Raw genomic sequence first — 24,423 nt, forward strand, 5'->3', positions numbered from 1 at the left:
CATGCCAGTTACTAGAACCAAAGGAAAAATTGCAGTGATTCTTCAGGTCGTTATTTTTTATTATTATTATTATTATTTGAAAACCCTGGAGGTGGGGACAACACAGCAATATATACAGAATGATGGATTGCTTCTAGGGTAAGATATAAGAACTTAAACAACAAGGAGTCCGGTAGCACCTCAAAGACTAACAAATTTATTTGGGTATAAGCTTTTGTGGGTAAAAACCCCACTTTTTCAGATTTTTTACCCACGAAAGCTTATGCCCAAATAAATTTGTTAGTCTTTAAGGTGCCACCGGACTCCTTGTTGTTTTTGTGGATACAGACTAACATGGCTACCCCTCTGATATAAGAAGTTAGAGAGAATGAAGAGGGCTCATACCAACCTTAAAATATCTGTACTCTACTAAAATAAAACACTGGGTATCCATTACTTTCCCAATGTGAAAGGGATAGTATAAACGAATGGTTAAGGCCAGGGAGTAGATGCAATGGTGTTGCTATCAGTGGGCTGCTCAAACGAAGAATTTATATAACCTGTTGGCTGTTATATGTATGTGCATGTATTGTTTCTGGGCCTTTTCTACATCACATATTAGTTTAGATTTAAGTTGAGTGCATTTAACTTTGTTAGAAAGGCAAATAAAGACACCAGTGAGTAGGTCAGAATATATTGTTGAAATGTGGGTTGTCAGTTGAACTGAAATATGTTTTTCAGTTCTGTTTTTTTAAACTGAGTATGGTTCTCACTTTTAGAGCAAGAAATTCCCTTTTTGCTAACTAACCACAGATGCTAACATTCATTTGTATCCTGGCTTGTCATTATGATTTGATTCAGATTTCAGAGCACGTGAGCAGTTTGAGTAGAAGCTGTGAACTGACTGGTGCTGATATACATAGAGTAAGGATCTGATGCAATATGGCAATTTCTATATTCCTGACTATCCAGTATCCTATTTCTGACAGAGACTAGCCCAGTAATGTAGTCAAGAGTAAACTCCGATCAACTGAGTTTATCCACTTCTCATTTGGGTTATATGGAGTTTAGGTTATCCACCTTTTTTTTTTTTTAAACCAGTACACCTTTGGGCCAGCCCCCGATGCTTCAGAGTGAGGTGCAAGAAACCCCACAATAGGCATATGTGGGATAATCTTCCCATATGATGATCTCATTCTAATCCCGAATAGTTAGATTGGTTTAAGACCTGCAGTTTTATATCTCTTCCAATACTCTTGTAGCATTCATTGTTATAACTCTGGATAGTCTTGTTATTCATGTAAGTGTCCAATCCCTCTTTGAATCTCGCTAAGGTCTTTACCTCAGCTACATCCTGGGGCAGTGAGTTCCAGAGTCTAATTACACAGTATGTTAAAATATTTCTTTTCATCAGTTTTGAATATGACACGTTTCAGTTTCACTGAATGTTCCTTTCTTGCATTATGAGACAGAAGCTTCTCATCTACCTTCTCTATACCATTCACTAAGTTTTCTACTGAGAGACCATCTTATTACAAGGTAAGTTGCTCATTTTACACTCAAATTTGTGTGTTAGTATTTATAAGGTGCTTTGAAGATGATAAGTTATTACTGATTTGAATCCGAGTTCCCTTTGAACAGTGTTCTGTCAGCGTGTCTTGGCAAAATATGTTTTACAGATTGCCTAAGTTGTCTAGATAAGACATGTAAATAAATTTGCTTCTTCCAGGTCCAGTGTTTGGCACCAAAAATCATCTGAATGTCCTCCCATATTAAGTGGTAATTCCAGCTGTCTACACTCTAACAAACCTATTTAGATTTATAAATGCATTTCATTGAGTTGCCAAGAACATGCACATTGTATTGGATTGAAAAGGAAATAAAGCCTTTGTAATCCAAAGCTGCCTGCTGAAAGAATTCTGAACAAAAAGGAGACAATAATAAGCTAAAATATCTGCCCCATAATTGTGGAATAAATAATACATATGCTGAAATTTCACTAAAATTTAACTCTTGTTGCTTTCCTTTGCTCAGTTCTTATCCTTTACATAGTGTAAACTTAATTAACAAATTGATTTCAAGAGATGTAATTAGATGTTTGTAGGTCAGAGGCTGATTTTCACTTTTTTCAGTCTTAGCAATTTCTGCACATCTATTTCAGCTATTTTACATTAAAGGTATTAAAACGTTAAAACAACTCATTTGGATATTTTTCACTCTTCTTTCAGAGAATCAGTGCAGTAAGTTAGTAATAATTTAGTGCTGACTTTTTCAGTTTAATCCATCACCAACGATGGATGTCATATGTGAAAGCCACTACTAGGCACAATTGGATTAAGAATGAGTGAAGAACAGTTACCAATTGAACAACTTCATATTGTGACATCTTTTAATCTTCTCTCTCTGTGGTGAAGCTGTGCATTGGCTGATTGAACACAGCATGTCAACGTAAGAACAGATGCGAATTGATCTTCGCCTAGCATACAAATACAGCAAGATGAAAGGATCCCTCTCATCTAATTTACTGTTAATTCACTCTTTATATTCTTGCTCTTTTGAATTTTATAGGGGAAAGATTATCAGATGCAATATCCTCAGTGACCTCTCATTCAGATGGGTACAAGTAACCTCCACTTGTTCTTCCATATTGACCAGTACATGTGTAAAATGAGAAATTTACAGCTAGTAAACTAAGTTCTTCTGCCCCATGCACAAATTATCAGAATATTTTTCAAGAGCGGTGTCTTGAGGCCCCATATGCACCAACTGAATGCCCTTCTGCATCCTGTAGCCAAAAAAAAGGGTGAAGCAGCTGCAACTACCCTACAGTGCCTGCTTATTGCCTATGGCTGTGAGATGGAACCTCTGCAGAACCTATGTCTCTTCACACAGATTTTCTGTCATTAGTTTGCTGTTAATATAGTTAGATTTCCAGAGGACATGGCTACAAGAGCGGACATCAGGAAGTCTTGAGAGGAACATAGTAATCTTTATGGCCTGCAGCACCACACCTATATCCTATTTAATCATGGCCATTCTGGGCCCTATGAGGGTACAACCGGCAGAAGAGATCCATGGATTGCTCCTGCCTCTAAACCCAACTCTCTTTCCTGTCACAGAACTCAGGAAGACAACTGGTCCAGGGACTTGGTGGTGTGATTTATGCTGAACAGGATAATCTGCAAGAGGTCCAGCTAGCTATGATGATTTCTTCATCTTTATCTGATGAGGCTGTTACTACTTCACTATCCCACCCCAGGGTGCCATCTACTGGATCCTTCCTGGAGCGTCCTCAGTGCGTGGCAGATACCCTGAAAACTCTAGCAGAAATAGTACACAAGAAGTCAGGTGAACAGCTGTGCTCCTCGGTCCCCAGTAGATTGGCAATGCAAATAAATGATGGCTTGTTGGAACTAGGTAGGGGAGCTGTGGGAAACCCCAACTTCACAGGCACCAACCTTAAAGGCGGCAGATAGTTGTTACCAAATCCCCTTCAACAGGGTTGAATTATTTTAGTCACCTCATGCCTGGATCCTTGCAAAACACCGTAGCAGATCAGCTCCAAAAACAATACTCAGAACAGTCATGAATGGTCAATCGAGGACTCCTGAGGGCATTCAGGCATGATGCAGCCTTGATTATTCTGATAGCCCCAGCATGGCCCAGAGGATTCTGGTATTCTGCTCTGATTAATGTTGACATACTTCTGGTGCTGTCCGACATGCTCATGCAGAGCAAAGGTCAGATCCTGTACCCGGACCCAACACTGCTGCACCTCACAGCCTAGATGCTGGCTAGCTAATGGCCATGGACAGTACCTACTCCATGGAAGTCCAGAACATTTTGGCTGGTAGCAGGAAGGATTCTGCTAGGAAGATTTATGCAGTGAAATGGAAGAGGTTCTCTATAGGGGAACATAAAAGCACCTACTGCATTAGAAACCTCAATAGATATTCTAGATTACTTACAAGCCCTAAAGCATTCAGGACTGTCCATCAGCTTCACAAGAGTACATTTAGCAGATAATTCTGCTCATCCTCCTCCTATCAAAAGTCATAATGGTCTTCTCAGAGCCAAGTTCCTCATTCATGTCTTTCCTCCAGTCAGATTCCACCCTTCCAGGCCTCACTGTTGAGTTATCCAGGCTGATGGATTGGCCTGTGAGCCCTTAGCAACCTGTTCTTTATACCACCTGTCTGTGAAGACAGCTTGCTTTCTGTCTATCACCTCAGCTCAGACAATAGAAGAGATCCACATCCTCATGGAAGCACCACCTCATACAACTGATCTAGCTGCCTACTAGCCAGGGAGCAAGTTAAACTTCACACTTTAGATGTTGGCAGGACTCATTGCTATTAGCTGGGCAGGACAAAATCATTCACAAGTTCTAGTCAATTTTTGGCTTGGAATGAAGGACCAGCCAATATCCATCCAAACCTTATCTAAATGGGTGTCTGACTGTATTAAAACACAATCGCTTTCTTGGACCCAGCTGCACTTATTACAGCCATTCCACCACATATAAAAGAGACTGCAACTTGTCTATGGGTTGTTCCAATTTCAGAGATTTGTAGAGCAGCTTTCACCCAGCATTACTCCTTGGTAGAGGGCTCCAGAATTAATGTCACCCTTTTGGCAGAGCTGGTGTACAGTCATTTTTCCAGTAGACTCCAAACACCCAGCTCCTGGCCATGAGTTCACTACTGGAGTCACCAGAAGTGGAATCAGGGACAATCACAGAGAGTGGTTGTAAGGTAAGTAACATTAACTGTGGTTTTTCTAGATCTGTTGTGTTCTGGGACCTGCCCTTCTTTCCCTCTACTATAGAGTACTTGATCCCCTCAATTATGTTTTACTGAAGAAACAGAAGGGCAGTTAGTGCTGCTCCATCCTTTATGCCCTCAACTATGTAGAGTGGGTGAGCATCCAGGGCACAGCTATGGCCCCAAATGACACTGCTACTTCAAATTATTCCAATGTCACATGCATGGGATGCATTTGCAGAAACGAAATAAATGTTGTCAATTTCTCTAAGAATCATGGTTATTGTAGGGTAAGTACAGTCAAACAGATTGTCCTCTTTTCAAAAAACAATGTAATATTCTCCCGTTTGAGGTAGTTTATCAATGTTGGGATTCCAGAGCATTCTTATCCTGTTAGAAGGGTCTACAATATATTAGTACCTCTTCTCCACACATAAATGTGCTCCCTTTATGAAGCTGAAGAGAGACAGTAATTTTTTGTGTATAATTTAGCCAATGATATTCACCAGCAGGCTAGAGAGAAATTATTCACAAAGATTGCCAGATTTTATACTTGGGTTTGGAATATGTACAGCTGCTACATCACCCAAAATTCACTAAGCTTTAAAGAGCAGAATATGATTACCCGTTTTCAGATTTTGTTTTAATGAGAAACCTGAACTTTTTAGCCTTGTGTTGCATTCATGACCAAATTTGAAACTTACAACCTTGAAAATAAATGAATACCATAACTACAGGGAGTCACCATAAATATATTTAGTTAATGTGAAAATATAGTGCCACAAAAGTAGTTCCTAAATTTCTAGACATGAATTTTTAGGTTTCTTTTGATTTTATATAAAAAAATTGTTACAATTTCAGAGGTTGGATAAGTAAAGTTAGACTAGAAGGCTTCTCATTCTTAAAGCATAAAATTGCTACTTTGGGCAAGCAAATTGCCTTCTCCTATCTTTATTATTAATGGTTAAAAGTTCATGAAAATGTAATAGATTAAGACTTTTTTTAATGAATCGTGTGCTGTCAGTGACTAGCCTAAAATGAGTACTTGTAAGTAGAAGATCCTCTGTAAAAAGACTTATGGTCCATTGGCAAGAAAACAGACATCTAATTTGAAACAAGGACATACTTCTTGCTGCTTACCAATATTGGTTTTAACATTTGTGATTCTTACATCTAAAGAAATAGGAAAGTAAATGTACATCTCTATTTATAATAAGATGTTACTCTTTTTAAAAAATTTTTGATAGACTACTTTGCAAAGCTGAACAAACAGTTTGTTATCACATCAAGGGCAATTTTGAGCTCTGTCGCAAGTTTATAAATTCATTGCAAGGCTGTTTTAATATTGGATTTGCCATAAATCAGTATTACACATTTTAATATTGTCTTAAGCATTAACATGTCAATTTCCCATGTTTAAAAAGAAAGTTGGGAAATTTATTTTAAAAAAAATAGAATATAAAAAGTCACGAGCAGTGAGGTTAATCTAATGAAACTGTCAATTTTAGAGGTTTAAGTGGTCAAAATTACTTTTTAATTTTCAAACTGTAGGGCTGAGCAGTTTTTTTTAAATCAAATGCTATTGTGCTACAAACACCTGTTATGAAATTTTTATTTAGCTTGTGTGTGTGGTTTATACCATTAACTTTCTGTACCTGTGCCACCGGTAGACAGCATGTCACTTCTTAAAAACTAGCGAAGGAAATTTGTTACTTGTTTGAGGGGGAGCCATCTTACATGCCAGACGTGGCTCACTTAGTATTTTCAAAAGAGGCCTAAAATGAACTTTTAATGTGCCAGCAAAGCTAGTAATCCTTCAACAAATATAAGTGGTAATATTTTTGCTTTAGCCCTAACTGGTAGGGCTGAGGAATTAACACTTCCTGTTACCAAAACATTTTTCCCTTTTAGTACCTATTTCTTACATCCACCCATTTGGTCAACTCAGCCTTTTCTAGTTTAGTCTACTTCCTCCCTAACAATGAGGGAGACTAATGAACAGTATTAAAATCACAGAATTCTATTTACCTCTTTCTACTGCCCAGCCTCTTAGCTCTTCCTTCCCAATCAGATACGGAAGTCAAACCATTTCCTATTCTACTTGCCCCCCAAAATGATGTTAGAAAAATGTTGTGTCCTTTCATGCTGCAGTTTCCACAGCATGTCAACACAGAATAATTTTATCGAGTTTCCAGTCCGAGTACCTCAGATAGCATCAATAAACATGCACTGACCCATTCGTCTTAAAGGGATGTTAAACTTCGTCCCTTCAAGTTATATTTTAGCGCTCCTCTTCATTTAATGATATACATGCAGATGATAAAAATTCTCTTTTGCTTCTGTTGCAAAAAAATACCAAATTAGGAAAATGGATTCTTCTTTGAATAGTGTCCCTCTGGGTGCTCTTCTGTAGGTGCACTTGTATCCCTGTGCTGCTGATCGGAGCACTTCGGTAGCAGTATCCTTTAGGCTTGCACAGGTGCTGTCTCTCCTTGTGCCCCACCACGAGGCTAACCAGCACCTGAGCTAACTCCTCCTCAGTTTCTTTTCAACTGCCCCTGGCTCCAGACAGAGCCAGTAGTAGTCTGTTTGCAATCATTCACTTATTTAGCATTTTGTCTTCAGTCTTATTTTCTCTTTGAAAACAAAACAAAAAACCTTGATTTCCCCCCCTGCCCCAGCCTTATTTTTTGTCAGGGACCTCTTCCTGCACCAGGGTATGCTCAGCTCGCTGGGCTTCAAGAAGTGCCTCTCTTGAAAAGAAGCCATCCCCATGGCAGACAAAACACTGTTGCTGCATATGCTGTCCCAGGGAACACCACTGTCTACTATAAAGGGAAGGGTTACAGCTCTCCTGTGTATAATACTGTAAAGTCCCTCCTGGCCAGAGACACCAAAATCCTTTTACCCGTAAAGGGTTAAGAAGCTCAGGTAACTTGGCTGACACCTGACCCAAAGGACCAAGGGGACAAGATACTTTCAAATCTTGGTGGGGGGAAGGCTTTTGTTTGTGCTCTTTGTTTTGGGGTTGCTCGCTCTTGGGATAAGAGGGACCAGACATCAATCTATGCTCTCCGAATCTTTCTGAACAAGTCTCTCATATTTCAAACTTGTAACAGCGAGGCAAAGCATGTTAGTTTTATCTTTGTGTTCTGTTTTCTTGTAAATGTTCCTTTTGCTAAAGTGTTTACCTCTGTTTGCTGTAACTTTGAACTTACTTAAGGCTAGAGGTGGTTCCTCTGGGCTCTTTGAATCAGATTACTCTGTAAAGCAAAGTAACTTTCTCTTCCCTCAGCCATGGCTTGTGGAAAGGGAGGAAATGAATGTTTTGGGTTTTTTGAAAGAAAATATGCAGTGCTCTTTAATCCAGCTATAGTTGTGTGCTGTATGTGCTCTACCACACAGAGCAATGCTGTTTATTAGACTTACTGAAATTAGCTTGTGTAAACACAAAACTATTTTAAATGTTGACTTGAAATAAAAGCAACTTAGACCCTCTATCCACTACATAAGGTAAACAGCTGTTTACACACAGTAATGGACCTATAGGCCAAACTATCTTAGAACAGCATAAAAAAAAAGCTTTGAGTTGTTTAAGAACTGCCATACTGGGTCAGACCAAAGGTCCATCTAGCCCAATATCCTGTCTACCACCAGTGACCAATGCCAGGTGTCCCAGAGGGGGTGAACCTAACAGGTAATGATCAAGTGATCTCTCTCCTGCCATCCATCTCCATCCTCTGACAAACAGAGGCTAGGGACACCATTCCTTACCATCCTGGCTAATAGCCATTAATGGACTTAACCTCCATGAATTTATCCAGTTCTCTTTTAAACACTGCTATAGTCCCAGCCTTCACAACCTCCTCAGGCAAGGAGGTCCAAAAGTTGACTGTGCGCTGCGTGAAGAAGAACTTCCTTTTATTTGTTTCCTTTTGCAGGAAAGCCAAATGGATTAGATTAGAGCTGAAATACGCAAGTCAAAGTTCTAGATAAGAAATAATTTAACTCAGCTACAGACAGAGTTCACTTTTGTTGGGGGTGGGGGGCATTGTATTACAAAATATTAGTAAATCATAGAATATCAGGGTTGGAAGGGACCTCAGGAGGTCATCTAGTCCAACCCCCTGCTCAGAGCAGGACCAATCCCCAGGCAGATTTTTGTCCCAGATCCCTAAATACCCCCCTCAAGGATTGAAAACTCAACCCTGGATGTAGCAGGCCAACGCTCAAACCACTGAGGTATCCCTTCCTCCTTATTGACATGATAAACTTACCCTACAAAGTAGGGACCAATGTTTTCAGCTTAATCATGAACTTAAGGAGAAGAAAACAATGTTGTCCTGCTATATTGAAAAAAGGACAGGAGACATTTGATATGGGTTTAATCAGGCAGCAACTTTATTATTAGATGGCTGGGACTATCTGGCAAAGAAAAGTGTACAGTACAGGTAACTCAGTGCTCATTCACTACACACCCGGGGGACTTACACTGGCTCCCCTTTTTTCCCCATTCAGGTCCCACAGCCAGCCCATTGCTGGGATCTTTCTTACCTCTCCCCACAAGCAAAGGTTAAGGTGGGATATAAGAAAGAGGGGTTGGCTCACTGCCTTACCAATCATAAGGGCCCTAACCCCCCTACCCCATTCAGCTCCTGTAATAAACACTTTTTTTAAGTCCTTTACCAACCCATTTATCCAGCCATTGTATCCCTTCCCGATGCAGCACCTGCACTGGACATCCGCCCCACTCTTACTTACATAATGAGTTGTTACATCACAGCTTAACTCCCCTCCCTACTCACCATAACAAGCCCCCCCCCCCCCCAAAGCTGCTGTGGGGAAGGTGGAAAAAAAAACAACAAACTCCACCTTGGCCAATCTAGTGGTGAGCGGAAAAGTCCTCTCTAGCCCCCCTAGAAGAGGAGCAGCTAGCACAATACCCACAGCAGGTCCGGACCACACCTGAAGTTTTTCTACCCTAAGGGGGGGGAGTGTGGGTGATGCTCTGCCTGGTCCAGGGAAAAAGGAGCTTTTCCTGCCTGGCTTGCCCCTTTTCAACTCCGCAGCCCTTCCACTCCCTGGGGATGAGTCAGTATTGCCACACCTGACCCACTCCCCCTTTTGCAGCAGCTTCTGAGCCTCTCCCACTCTCCACCCATAAAGTGCTATTCCCCCCCATTGCCCCTGGCAAGCCAAACAATGCTCACACAGACCCACACACACTGAGAGGTGCGATGCAGTCATTCGCTTTAAATACTTGTCAAAGTGCATTTCAGTGAGCCATGTGACTGCAGAATTAATTCTAACATTGAAGTATGTGGTATAATTTAGGAAAACAGGACATATGCTTGGATAACACCTGCCTCTGTAGTGGTACAATTACTCTTTCAAGTAGCATGCTTAATTCTTCAAAGATGACTTAGTAAAACAAAAGTCAATTCCTCACCATGCTTTCAGTGAAACATAAGTTAGATGAATAGATTGAGAGAAGGTTTTAACTAGGTGGTTTTCCAACTGAAATACAGAAATGGAATTTACTAACATGTTCTTGATTTAAAAAATCAGCTGTTCTAAGAGTGGCTTCTATTGAAACCAGTTATTAACCATTCATTATTTTTTCACCTTCACAATTACATTGTTGAGACTACTCAGTTGTGTACCTGACTGTTACAGTTGCCACACTACCACCAATCATCAAACGAAGTCACAATTGTATCCCATTTGTGCTTAAACAACTCAGTCTACATGCTTTGGCCTAAAATAAAACTTGCTTTATTCTGGCCAAACCAGCAAGGCACTGATACCTTGGCTGCTTCACAAGGACCGCTAGAGCAATTGCATGGCAAGATGCACATTATTTTGTCCACCTGTCACCCAGAAGAGAAGTGAAGTTTTAATAAGGTGCAACCCTAGCTTCAGACTCTTTTCCTTTACAGATGCCAGACTCTATTACAGTTTGGATCTACTACACAGTCACTTTAAACTTATATGGATCCCGAATTGGGCACTAGCAGAAGTTACCTTTTACACATTTCTCCTTATTTTAAAGTATTTATTAAAATCAGATGTAAGTTGCTGCATATTTGGGGAAGTGTCACATTAAAGTGCCCTGCTCAAATCTCAGGCAGGTTTTGTGTAAAAAGTACAAAATACAAAACCAATCAAGAAACTCTGGCTATTTAAGTATCTTTCAGAAGAAAAATATTCAAAATGAGGGAATTTTTTACTTTCATGTTTGACAGATGCCATTATAATAAGGACTAATCATTCCAACTGATTTCAGATTACCAAACAAATATAAGTAGGTAGACAGTAACAATCTTATTTTAAAAAGATTATTTAAAACCAATCTGTAGTGGCCTCTTCACACTATATGTACCACATCAGTGTGACCAAAACAACACAATGCAGTAGCTGGTCAAGTCATTAGTCTTTCTTTTTAAGAATACTGAAAGATTGATCATTATCCTGCATACACTAACTGAAATTTTCATTTGTGACTATAAAGATTGCTATACATAGTAACCTTTTACACCTCTATTAGGCTCTAGTTCCAAAAAGCATTTACGCACATTCTTAAAGTGTCATTGACTGATAGGATTTAAGCATGTGTTTATATGTTTTCCAGGTCAATGTTTCTTCCTCAGTGGTAGTCAGGATTTCTGCATGCACTACAGCAAATATATTAGTGCTAACAAAATCCTGGCCCACCCATTCACCATTACAGGATTGTTAAATTCACACTGCAGCAAAACTTTTTATTTTTTTGTAATATTAAAGAGCTAGCTTTCCTTCTAATAAAGTAACTCTTTAGTTAAGGGCAACATATTTGAAATTTAAATTGTTGAATCCTGGACCGAGTTTTTAAATAAAAAAAGTTAAATAAATCAGTGGCAGCCACAGAAAAATAGTCTTGGTTCTAATTAAAATGGAATTTAAATTTAAATGGTCCTCCAGAGCTGAAAGGGTTGAATCCTTGCCATGTGTTCCAGGTTCTGTGAAAAGGGCTTCCTCCTCCCTGTTGGCTCTCTGCATCCAGTGGATCTTCTCCTGCATCAAACTTCCTCCTCATTTCTAAGGAAATATACATACATAGTAAAAAGGGACACAGAGTTCACACATTATTACAGAAACAGTCTATTAATCAAGAGTATTTTGGTACCTCCAGCAGGACAAAAGGAAGAAACAAGTAGTTTTAAAGCGTCCCTAACTCCAGTCAGATGCAATAATTAATTTGGTTTATTTACTGTCATATCTATGGATCCCATCACCGCAGAAACTGCCCATTTAATTTGCCAGTATACTTTTACTGATAAACATAAGTCAGTCAATCTATTATAATTTAACAGTTGATGTTTTCAAAGCACTCTAGGGGATTTAGACATATGAATGAAAGGTACATGAACTAGGACTGTGAACTGCAGTTAACTCAAGTGATTAACACAAACCAAAGTAAAAATAGTCTTGATTAATTGCAGTTTTAGTCATACTGTTAACAAAATAATAGAATACCAATTTAAATTTATTATAAATATTGTTGGATGTTATTCTACATTTTCAAATATATTGATTTTGATTACACTACAAAGTATATAGTGCTCACTTTGTTTGATTACAAATATTTGCACTGTAAAAAAAAACAGTATTTTTCAACTCACTTTATCATGAAAGTGCAACTTACACATGTAGATTTTTTTTACATAATACAAACAAAACCATATAAAACTTTAGAGCCTACAAGTCCACTCAGTCCTACTTCCTGTTCAGCCAATCCCTCAGACAAATGTTTGTTTACATTTACAGGAGATAATGCTGCCCACATCTTATTTACAATGTCACCTGAAAGTGAGAACAGGCGATGGCATGGCACTGATATAGCCAGCATTGGAAGGTATTTAAGTGTCAGATACGCTAAACATTAATATGCCCCTTCATGCTTTAACCACCATTCCAGAGGACATGCTTCCATGCTGATGATGCTTGTTAAAAAATGTGTTAATTAAATTTGCGACTGAACTTAGGGGGAGAATTCTATGTCTCCTGTTCCGTGGTTTTACCTGCATTTTGCCACATATTTTATGTTATAGCAGTCTCAGATGATGACTCAGCATATGTTGTTTTTAAGAACACTATCACTGCAGATTTGACAAAACACAAAGAAGGTACCAATATGAGATTTCTAAAGATAGCTACAGCACTTGACCCCAAGTTTAAGAATCTAAAGTACCATCCAAAATCTAAGATGGATGAAGTGTGGAACATACTGTCAGAAGTCTTAAGAGATCAACACTCTGATGTGGAAACTACAGAACCCAAATCACCAAAAAAGAAAATCAACCTTCTCTTCGTGGCATATGACTTCAATGATGAAAATGAAGGTGCATTGGTCTGCACTGCTTTGGATCACTATCAAGCAGAATCCACCTGTTCTTTCTTTCAGGTGACATTGTAAATAAGAAGTGGGCAGCATTATCTCCTGTAAATGTAAAGAAACTTGTTTGTCTTAGCAATTGGCTGAACAAGAAGTAGGACTGAGTGGACTTGTAGGCTCTAAAGTTTTACATGGTTTTGTTTGAGTGCAGTTATGTAAAATAAATAATTCTACATTTGTAAATTGCACTTCACAATAAAGTGAGGTGAACGGAAAAATACGGTTTCTTTTGTTTTTACAGTGCAAATATTTGTAACCAAAATATAAAAGTGAGCACTGTATCCTTTGTATTCTGTGTTGTAACTGAAATCAATATATTTGAAAATGTAGAAAAATATCCAAAAATATTTCTAAAAAATTTAAATTGATATTCTGTTATTGTTTAAACAGTGAGATTAAAACGCAATTAATCATGACTTCTTTAATCTTGCAATTAATTGTGATAGCAGCTCAGCTACAGGGAAGAGCTGCTAAACACAATGGCCAGCAGCAGCTATTAGTGAAAAGCTGCCTCCTATTTTTAGCTGCTATATTTCCCCTCCTTCCCTGAAAAGCAGTTCCTTTAGAGGATGAGGAAGAGGTCTCGCATCACTTCTACAGACTGACCATATCTCAGTCCCAACCACTTTTCGTGGGTAGCTGGACTAGGTGGTGGATTGTTTTGCTTTTCAGAAGACAGGAACACAAGAAGCTTCTGATTTAGCCTCTGCCCTATTCCATCTGAGGAGATGGGCTAATTGAAGGGAGAGGTGAGCAGGACACAACTGGAAATACAAGCCTAGCGATAGGAGGAGAAAGGGGAACAGAGATGTGTACTTAATATGAACACTTTCAGAATTAAATGTTAGAATCCTCTAAGAGTATTTTCCAAGGAATTTTTGGTTTTGGACATAAACTTGATGGGAGCAGAAACTGTGCCTTAATATTTTCTCCACTATCATGCGGGAAAAGGAGTCCCATAAAGAGAACTCTGAAAAGTAACTTTTGTTCAGTTTTTAAATGCAAGTAATTAAAATAGCAGTAAGGTATTTACGGTGTGTTTTTAGCCCATTAATGTATTCCACGGACAGCTGAAGTTATTCTGCTTGTGACTTCATGCCTTTCAGGGCACATTTGGCATGTATAACAGGAATGTCTTAACACTCAATTTAAGAGAAGTGAGTAAGAACCATTTTGAAGTGTTAATGTCATTCCTGGCCAAAAGGACAGGATAAAAGTTAAGATCAACCTGTTATTCTGTGCCATGTTCCAGTAAGAGAGGCAGAATTTTAGTTTCCGGTTATAAACACATTGCAAGTCTGAACAGTTCCTTCCTGCCCTGTGCTACTAACCATAGTTCCACTGATTTGTGGTGGAATTACAGGGCCTCGCCTCTGTACTACTTCTCAGATGAAAGGTATCAGGACTGCTACTACACTACTAGAAGACTTTCCTTTCTCCCCCTTACTTTGTTATCACCCTGGGTGTGTTGGGGCATTGTTTTATGTTTTTCATTAACCCTTTTAAGAACTTCTCACAGTGACCAGGGTCCCTTGATCTATTCAAGTTGAGACACAAGTTGTAAACTCTCTAAGATTAATCCAACAGCTTCTTTACAGTCCAGGCCATTCAGTGGTTTCGGCATGCCTGCTCCTCCCTCCCCCAGACCTGACTGTCCATTTGTAGCTCACCCTCTCTATTTCCCTATCTTGGCCAATGCAGACGTTGTAATTTACAGACAGAAAAATCTGTGATGTGGATTTAGCAATTCAGTGGATTTTGTATTGTGCAGGTGATTTATAGGTAAATAATAATCTCCTTGCCAAACTAGACAAAACTACCAGTCTTTGCTGAGGCAAAACAAGTTCAGCATTTCTAAGCCAAACTATCATTAAAATGGAACAAGACCACATGAATTTTATCCAACTTCCCTCAGCTTTCTAGAAAAAAAATATCTATCCTAGTTTATACCATCTTTGAAATTCCATTGGTTGGTTTTATTTTTTGAGAACCTGGATTTTGGTTAGAGGAGAGAGGGAAGTACAAGGTGATCATATGTAGCTTAGAATGGCTAGCTTCCCTATTTCCATTTATTACCCAGGTGTGTGTTTGAAGTCTGTTTTGGGTTCTTTTTGAATTCATTAAAACAGTATGATATTCTTGTATTGCCATTTCATGGCAGATAATGTGACAAAACCCGAATCATAGAAGATTAGGGTTGGAAGAGACCTCAAGAGATAATCTAGTCAAATCCTCTGCTCAAAGCAGGACTAACACCAACTAAATCATAATAGATCATAATGGACATCACAGTTGTGTTAGTTCCATTCATTATTCTGAAAAGAACCACTGTGTAAATTTAATCAATACCTGGGTCAGTAAGTACTTCTTTAGCAGCTGCTATATCAATAAACTTTTTCTCTGCTTTCTTCTTCTCCTCTTCATTCTGGAAGTTATCAGGGTGCCACTGAGATGCTAGCTTTCTATATGCTTTTATGATTTCTTGTTTTCTTGCATTTCTGAGGAGGAAGGAAATTAAGTTACTTATAAAGTTTCCAACTGTTCATGTGCTACATTAATGAGCCTGCGATGTAGTTATAAATAAGGTGATACAACAGACTAACAGGCACCAAGAAAACCCGATATTCACTAGTTAACATTTTGCTACTGGCAGTCAAGATTTCTCAGACAATAATGGCTTCCTCTAATAAGTAGTAGAAAACAATTTGCAATTTTAAGTAAAACAAACCCAATTTTTCAGTTTACTTTCCTCTGAAAGCTCATAATTTATTATTATTATTATTATTAATAAGTACTCAAGAGAATGTTAGTTCAGTATCTTAACTTTTTTTCTTAGGTCTCTGAGCTGAAGGGTGTACAATAGACTCAGAGATGATATAACAGTTGAGTCAAACACAAAATTGAAAGAGGAAAGGAGGCAGGGTCATCAAAATAAGATTGGTAAAGAATGTGCACAAAAGGATGGGTTTGTTTGTTGTTTTTTAAAATAAAAATCATTACGTTTATTTCAATCAGACCCATGACAGAAGTGAGTTTTTAGGAGGTATTTCCTAACTTTTTTCCAGCAAGTCGTCTTAAACTGTCCCAAGCTACTGTGCTCTCAGAAATGAATTTTACTTTTTCTTCCCTTCCATAATTCTCTTTGGTCATTCTTTGGTTTCCCAAACTGCTTGCCTACCTTTTTGCTCCATCATATTTGGAACTCTTTGCTAATGAGGGATTATTTCCCTGTTTATTGCCAGTTAGCACTTCTTTATTCCTTATTAGGAGACTTTCTGAGCAAATGCTACTTAGAGGCTGGAAAAAAACAAACAAACCCTTATGACCACATAAAATCTATACAATTTTAAAGTGGAGGGAGAGAGAATAGGGAAAGATACCCAAAAAAGCATAAATACAAGTGGCAAAGGTTAGACTATTTGATTAGTGACCGACTATGTAAAAAACATTCTGGACATTCATCTCACCTTTTTATTCCTAAAATTTTGTAATAATCTCTTTTCTGAGATTGCTTCAACATCCTCTGGGCTCTCTCTAGGCCTTCACGAATCTGTTGGTCATTTTCACTGTTGGCCTGAGCAGTTTCATAATCTTGAATAGCTGCCCATGAAAAATGAATGTAAGAGCATATTATACACCTCACTAAATCAACCTTACTTAAAAAAAGAGAAAAAAAATCACTCAGTTTAAAGTACTAACCTTATCCCTAGAACTAAGATGTTTTGCCACTATTATTTGTAAGCAGCAAAACTAATTGCTGAAACTTCATGAAAAAGTCTTAATTTTGTCATATTTTCCTTGGTATTTGTAAGTATCAGACAAGAACTATATTCTGACTCTTATTCAATGAAGTTCATTGTTTATCTGCCTATGGTTTCTTAATGCACTTTGGAATCCCTCAGATGCTCTGGAACAAATTGTGATGCCCCAGTGTAAATCTTTTCTATACTAGGGGGTTTGCACTCCTGGCTAACTCAGCACAGGCAAGGCCTAACTCACCAAAGCAAGAAAATTAACTTGTAGTTTTTAATCCTTCAAATATGGAGCACACCTGGAAACTGGCAGCATCCCATGGCATCAGAAGGAAGTATGGATCTAGTTCTTGTCTGGAACGGGGCAAAGAGGGTGGAGAGAAGGAATTCAGGACCAAGTACTTGTTGGGAGAAGGCTTATGTGAGGATCCTGTCTTTAATTTTAGACTTTGATTGAAGTGGGACCCTAAATGGATCTAAGGAAAGTCAGGATCAAGCACTTTTTTGAATGGGTAGGGAAGGGAAGAAATGGGACTTAGTGGTTGGTCAGAAGAATTTGTTAGTCTCTAAGGTGCCACAAGTACTCCTGTTCTTTTTGCGGATACAGACTAACACAGCTGCTACTCTGAAACTGGTCAGAAGAAAGTTTCCTTGTAGGGAGCATTGAATAAAAGATTGGGAAACATGCCTTATAGTGACAGACTCCAGGGACTCAAACAGTTTCCCTTAAACAAGAGAAAACTAAAGGATGACTTGATCACAGTATGTAAGGCCCAGATCCTCAAAAGGACTTACAATACTGCATGTAGCAACACCTAACACCCAACTTTTATAAAAATCACAGGAATCCACAAAACTTAGGCTCTCCATGCAATGCAGAGGGAGAGAGAGGCACCTGAAAAGAGATTCCACAAAAGCCAGCATGCTAGGTGCAAAGCTGCCTAAACTCACCAGTGGGTGACAATGAAAGGGGTGTGTCCTAAAAACCTCACCCCTCCCACAGAGCTTGGTGCCTAAGTCTGGGTTGCAGGAGGTGCCTCTCCTCTGTTTGTGATCCCTCAGCTTAGGCGCCTTGCAAGAAACACCAGAGGTGTATTCTACAGTGGAACAGTTTCAACAGGAGAGAGAGAGGGAGCCTCACACCAATGGTTAGGGTGCTCTCCTGAGAGGGGGAGACTCTTGTTCAAAGCTTTTCTCCCTGTCAGACAGACAAGAAGGAACTGAATCCAGGGCTCCCACTTTTGGAGTACAGGCTCTAACCACTGGGAGAACAGTTATCAGGGAGGCCCTGTTGGATTACTTTAGATAGAATATATGGGCCAGAAGGTAAAAGGTGTTAACATGAGCCTACTACTATTGGACAGAGATAAGGGTTGGTAAAGAGAGACCTCAGCCTCCTCACTACCATGGCAAACACATGAGAAAATTCATGCCACAGGTTAGAAGTCCCCCCTTGATTAAAACAAGGCAAAAAGCAAAACTCAGTGACAATGCACAACGAAGTTAATCAAAACCTGTTACAGCAATGGTCTCCAAACTCTCTCACACACCCTTATCCCTGTCCGTGCCCTCCCTGGAGCCAGGACCAGGAGCAGCGCCACAGCTTGAGGAGGTGGAGACATGGAGAGGGGCAAGGGAGCCAAGGCTGGGGCCAGCAGCTGGGGCCCTGGGTATGGGGCCAGGGCCAGAGCCAGGTGGTGCTCTCTCCTGGCCCATGGTGGGGGTTGGCCCAGGCCCCAGTTGCGCCCTCCCAAACACTCTTCCCCACAGTTTGGGGACCTCTGTATTGAAGTCTTTTTCAGGAGGATGCATATTGTTAAACAATCCCTTTTAGTGGAGAAGGTTAGCTCTATGGTTCAGCTCTGAGTCTGAAATGAGTCACCTTCCTGCTTTTGAGAAAACAGACACACAGCAGGGGAGAGAGGACAGCAAAGATGGGGAAATTATGGCTTTTGTTGATGTTCTCAGGATACAGGGTGGCACGCAAATCATGGACAGGTGCTTTAGGCTGCAAGGTCTGCTCTGTTGCCAAGGCAGAGACACCGTCTGATAGGTCTGGCAGGTCCCACTCCTTCACTGGTCCTCAGGCCGAGCAGAGATTGTGGTGCGGATGCCATGCAGCGCAGCTGATTTCAGGATCAGGTAAAAAGCATAGAGAGAGAGTGGATAGGAGGAAGACAGTGGGGGACAGAAAGGAACACACAAAGGAGAAGAAAGAATAGGATCTCACACATATTAGGCTGGGGTCCTCAATGGTGCAGCGATAGTGGTAGAGCAACCCAGTGGAGTATTAAGGTCTGGTGTCACCCCCAAAGCCATCCACTGCATCTGTGGTGATGGTAAAAAAAGTTTCTTCCCTTCCTCCACCTTAAGCCTCTTTGTAAGGGCCCCAAAAGGAAGTAGCAGGAGCAACAGACTGTCCTTTTATTATTTTGTTTACCAGTTAGGCCTTATTATCTGGCACACCAATTTAGGTTCATCAATTTGCGGTCCCACATTTCTCTTATTTACTAGGAATTATATCAACGCAAGCCTTGAGTTATAGTAATAGGCCTTTTTGTTCAGACTAAATTTAGTTTTTTGTCTCCCTTTAGCACTTTTTCCCCATGAACATTTATTGTTATAGGTCACTATGACATTTTATGAACTTTTACTAACTTTTTACAGCTGAGCTAATAATTAGGGTAAATCTGTAGGCCCAGTTATTACTATAGCACCAAAGCTCCACCTCCTTGATTTTAAATGGGCTTTAAGTGCACTCTAAGCATGAAGATTGGGCCCTGTCAGCAAGATAGGTGGGAGAATGCCTGTCTTTATCTAGTTTGTGGCTCATGCTGGGACTCTGCCCAGGTGTCTAGAGTGAGAAAGCAGCATGCAGGCCCAGAGGCAGAAACAGATACATTGGGGACTTTTACAGCAAAAATGTAGGTACCAATTTAGATGCCTATGGGCTTAGGCAGCAGCCAAGCAGGAGATTATGGATCTCAGTGGCATCTAAGTCCCTTGTAGCTCCCCATAAATACCTATATGGGGAACAAAACTCTGAAAAACCCTGTATCAATCTAGCAGACAAAGGTATACCAACATCCAATGGCTAGAAGGTGAAGCTAGAGAAACTTAGACAAGAAAAAAAATAAGGCAAGGAATTTTAACAGAATAATTAACCACTGGAACAATTTACCAAGGGTAATGGTGGATTTTCCCTAACGCAATTTTAAAATCAAGTTTGGATATTCTGCCTAAAAGATCTGCTCTAATTGAAATAAGAATTAATTCAGATAGCCCTACGGCAGTCAGACTAGATTATCACAACAGTCCTAGGGCCTTGGAATCTATGCTACAGCAATTAAAGAGAAATATAGAAAAGGCAAGGGCATAACCAGAGCATTCTGCAGCTAGGATGTTTACAGCAATTGGCAGGCAGGTTGCAACAATCAGCTTTGGAAAGAGGCCACTGCACTTATACCACTAGTCTCAAATACTCAACGCAGTTGGAGGTTTCATTATATATGACCTGTCTTCAATGTGCATTTGTTTTCAGCCTTTGGTGCCCAAGTAGCATACGCTACAAGGCCCCCTTTTACATAGACTTATGATGACAGAAGAACAGCTAATCATCTGAAATCTATGCACACACTTACATACCATACGGTTATATTTATTTAGGAAGAAACAATATAGCGTAGAAATAAAATTTTGCTTTTAAATCCCATACATAATGTGTGCTTCTATTTGGAATTCTCACTTCATCAGATGAATACGGCATCTATTTCAACAGCGTGCACTCTATCAGATACATAACAAGGAAAATACTGTAATGACTATGCAAAGGGACTAGGCATTTTGAAGAGGTATGCAGTTTGTTGTCTGCTTTGTTCTTAAGAGATAGCATGTTGAATCACTGGGACATTAGAAGTAGTCTCTCTAGATTTGATTTCTTCTTTTAGAAGAACAAAGCATTTCTTCATAAGAAAATTGAAGTATTGCCATGAAGTAGTAAGTGAAATACTTAGGCTTCAAATTTTAATATTCTTCAACAGGCCCTGATTTGCATTTTATGTGTAATGAGCACTTTCCCCTTCACTGTGTTATAATCTTGAGAGTTTCATTGTAAGTCTAAGACCCTTATGTTTGCTAAGTAAAGTCTTTGCATCAAGATTATTTTCAAGGAGATGTTATTTCTCAGCCTGTGTTACATTTATCTTTTTGCTTTTTCTCTGCAAGACAGCAGGAGGTGCTAGCCAATTTATATTAGTCACTTGACAAGAGTGTGATTTTGTTTCAAGTAAGATATTCAAAAACAAAAGCTAGAAAGAATACTTCTGATGCTTCAATGATTCACACTATCTTTTACCAACAAAGCACAAGTAAGATTTCTATTCATTCTTGTATGGCTAGGTCATCTGCTAGCCCCACTGATTTGTCACTTGAACCAAAGCACTTGGCAAAGTATTAAGCAGCAGGCAAAGTCACTTAAAAACACAGCAGGCTATACCAGCCCATAATATATACACTACTGCATCTGATGGAGATAATGAAAATGCAGGGACTTCTCTATTACATACACTGCTTTATTGCCCCATAATGCTAAGCACCAGTGTAATTAATTTGCTGCACAGAACATGAAAGGGTATGTCCCTGTCTCATCATTAATTTCTAACAAATGCATATTACAGACTTGGTGTAACAGATTGCTCATTTTTACTGAATGCCACATGCATCTACAGTACACAGCTATCAACTAACAGTTTAAAGTAAAACATTTTCTTTGAGTGGCTTGCACATGTCCATTCCAATGTAGATATGAGCATGCCCTGAGCACAGTTCCTGGAATATTTTCCCCTAGTGGTATCTGTCAGATTGGCTCTGTACCCTCTGGTGCTGTGCACTCATAGCGCCGGTATAAAGCAGAGCACCTCCGGTACATCGCCATGAGACCCAGATCCAGACTCTGGTACCAAGCCCGGCATTGAGCCTCAAGAAGAGGCCCCACAAGTCCTGGTTGATGCAAAGGGTGGGGCGGTGACCCTTCAGCCAGTCCTAGCCTCCTCTTCCCCAGATGAGACTGGGGTAGCAGTGGGTGTGTCCCCTCTGCAAGATGACTACAAGGCTTACCAAGACTTACTAAAGCAGGTGGCCTTGATGTGGCTGAATCTGTGGCCAGGTCTATGGCCACAACAGCGACCACACACAGAAGCTTGTGGTTGCAGTCGTTGGGTTTTCCCCTGGAGGTACAACTAACCCTCCGAGACCTCTCCTTTGAAGGGCCCTCATTCTTTTTGGAGCAAACTGATGTGAGGCTCTACAGGCTTAAGGTTTCGAAGGTAACTTTGAAATCCTTGGGGCTATATACCCCAGCAGCATCCAGGAAGCATTACAGGCCCCAACAGACTGACCGTTACTTTGCCCAGCCAAACAGGACCTGCAGAGGAGGAAGAACAAGGGGTTCAGGTGTAGACCGCCACTGGCTTTCACAGCAGGGCTGATGCAGGCCACTCCCAGACAGTCAGGCAGCTTGAAGCGTTCCTGACAAAATACTTGAGGTAGACCTCTCAATCCCCGCAATATTGGATCCAATTACCCCTGTTTTTAACTGCTTGTCCCAGTTCTTCAGAGCCTGGACTTTCATTACTTCAGACCGTTGGGTACTTAGCACAACAGAAGTGGTGTATATCAGAAGTGGTATACACCCTCCAGTCTGTGTCTATCCTGACTTCCCACTCTCCCTCTCCGTCTCTCTTCAGGGACCCTTCTCTCAAGCAACTTTTGGTCAAGAAGTCCAATCCCTCCTTCAGGTGGGGGCTGTAGAAGAGATTCTGCATCACTTCAGATGAAAGGGGTTCTATTCCTGTTATTTCCTAATCCTGAAAGCTAAGGGTGGTCTCAGACGTATCCTAGACCTGCATTGTCTCAACTGCTATCTCAAAAACTTAGTTCCACATAGTCTCTCTGGCTTCCATCATTCCCTCTCTGTATCCGAGGGATTGGTATACTGCCCTTGATTTAAAGGACGTATACTTCCACATAACGATCTTTCTGAGGCTACAGAAGGTTCCTCAAATTTGTTGTGAACCAAGTAAATTACTAGTTTGCAGTTCTTCCATTCGGCCTGTCAGCCATTCCACAGGTCTTTACCAAATGTATGGCAGTGGGGGCAGCTTTTCCTCAGGAGCCATGGAGTGAATGTCTTCACATACTATCTTCAACAACTGGCTAGTCAAAGGCCAGTCAAGAGCTCAGGTGGACTCCAACATCCATCTCATCCAATTAACTTTATCAGTAAGCCTAGGGCCCAGAAGGACACAGAAATCCACTCATCCTCGTGGAAAGAATAGAGTTCATGGGTGTAATTCTCAACTCCATTCAGGCAAAAGCCTTGCTCCTGGAAGACTGGTTTTGGACAATTACAATTTCAGATCCACCCGGTCACAACAGCTCAAAAATGTCTGAGTCCTCTCAACCACATGACATCATACACTTATGTAGTGGGGGGGAGGGATAGCTCAGTGGTTTGAGCATTGGCCTGCTAAACCCAGGGTTGTGAGTTCAATCCTTGAGGGGGACAATTAGGGATCTGGGGCAAAAATCTGTCTAGGGATTGGTCCTGCTTTGAGCAGGAGGTTGGACCAGATGTCCTCCTGAGGTCACTTCCAACCCTGATATTCTATGATTCCACATGAGACTGTCTCTCAGACCTCTCCAAGTGTGGCTGGCCAGAGTGTATTCACTTACCTGGATTCAGTGCTCACAATGCCAGCTCAAGTCCTTGGTTCACTGACTTGGTGACTGAACAACTGCATGGTCTGTGCAGGAGTGCCCTTTTTGTGGCCCCACTCTCTAGTCTTGGACACATTAGCATTGTGGAGCCCACTCAGGCCTTAAGACTTAAGGTCTCCAGAAGAGCTCTCTCTTCATATCAATGTCAGAAAGCTCAGGACAGTCCATCTAGCCTGCCAAGTGTTCCTGCCCCACATTACAAACAAAGTAATTTCAGTTCTCCTGGACAACATGACTCCTATGTTCTACATCAACAGGCACGGCAGAGCTTACTCCTTCCCCTTATGCCGGGAAGCAATCCAGCTATGGGAGTTCTGCATAAGGCATTCAGTCCATCTTGAGGCATCATACCTACTGGGAAAACAGAACCAGCTGGCAGATTACCTCAGCAGATCTTTCTTCTCTCACCACGAATTGTCCCTTTGACCAGACATTGCAGAGGGCATTTTCCAATGGTGGGGAACTCCCCTTATAGACCTGTTTGCTATCTACAACAACAGGAAATGCGACCAGTTCTGTTCCCTGCAAAGTCACAGCCCAAGGTCTCCTACAGACGCCTTCCTGCTATCCTGGATAGATCACCTGTATTACCCCTTTCCCCCTATACAGATGTGGATGTACAGAAAGAACTGACAGGGATTTGTAGGGGATCTTAATGCATGACAGTTTCTCTTAGCAAGAGATAGGCTAGCTGTAACCCTAATAACGCGAGATTTGA

The 24,423-nt window shown here is 40.4% G+C and overlaps 1 protein-coding gene across 1 annotated transcript in view; it reads right to left on the reverse strand.

Annotated features, from left to right (window-relative positions):
• Positions 1-9,121: 9,121 nt before the first annotated feature.
• DNAJC3 (DnaJ heat shock protein family (Hsp40) member C3) overlaps positions 9,122-24,423 on the reverse strand; it is a 79,992-nt gene continuing 64,690 nt past the window's right edge. Inside the window, exons 10-12 of the mRNA XM_050949317.1 lie at positions 16,644-16,776; positions 15,526-15,674; positions 9,122-11,819 (exon numbers count right to left, since the gene is read on the reverse strand). Of these exons, the coding sequence (XP_050805274.1) occupies positions 11,665-11,819; positions 15,526-15,674; positions 16,644-16,776 (437 nt within the window). The 3' untranslated portion in view covers positions 9,122-11,664. The remainder of the gene's footprint in view (positions 11,820-15,525; positions 15,675-16,643; positions 16,777-24,423) is intronic.

This window comes from Gopherus flavomarginatus, chromosome 1 (genome assembly GCF_025201925.1).
Source record: "Gopherus flavomarginatus isolate rGopFla2 chromosome 1, rGopFla2.mat.asm, whole genome shotgun sequence".
Classification (NCBI taxonomy): Eukaryota; Metazoa; Chordata; order Testudines; family Testudinidae; genus Gopherus; species Gopherus flavomarginatus.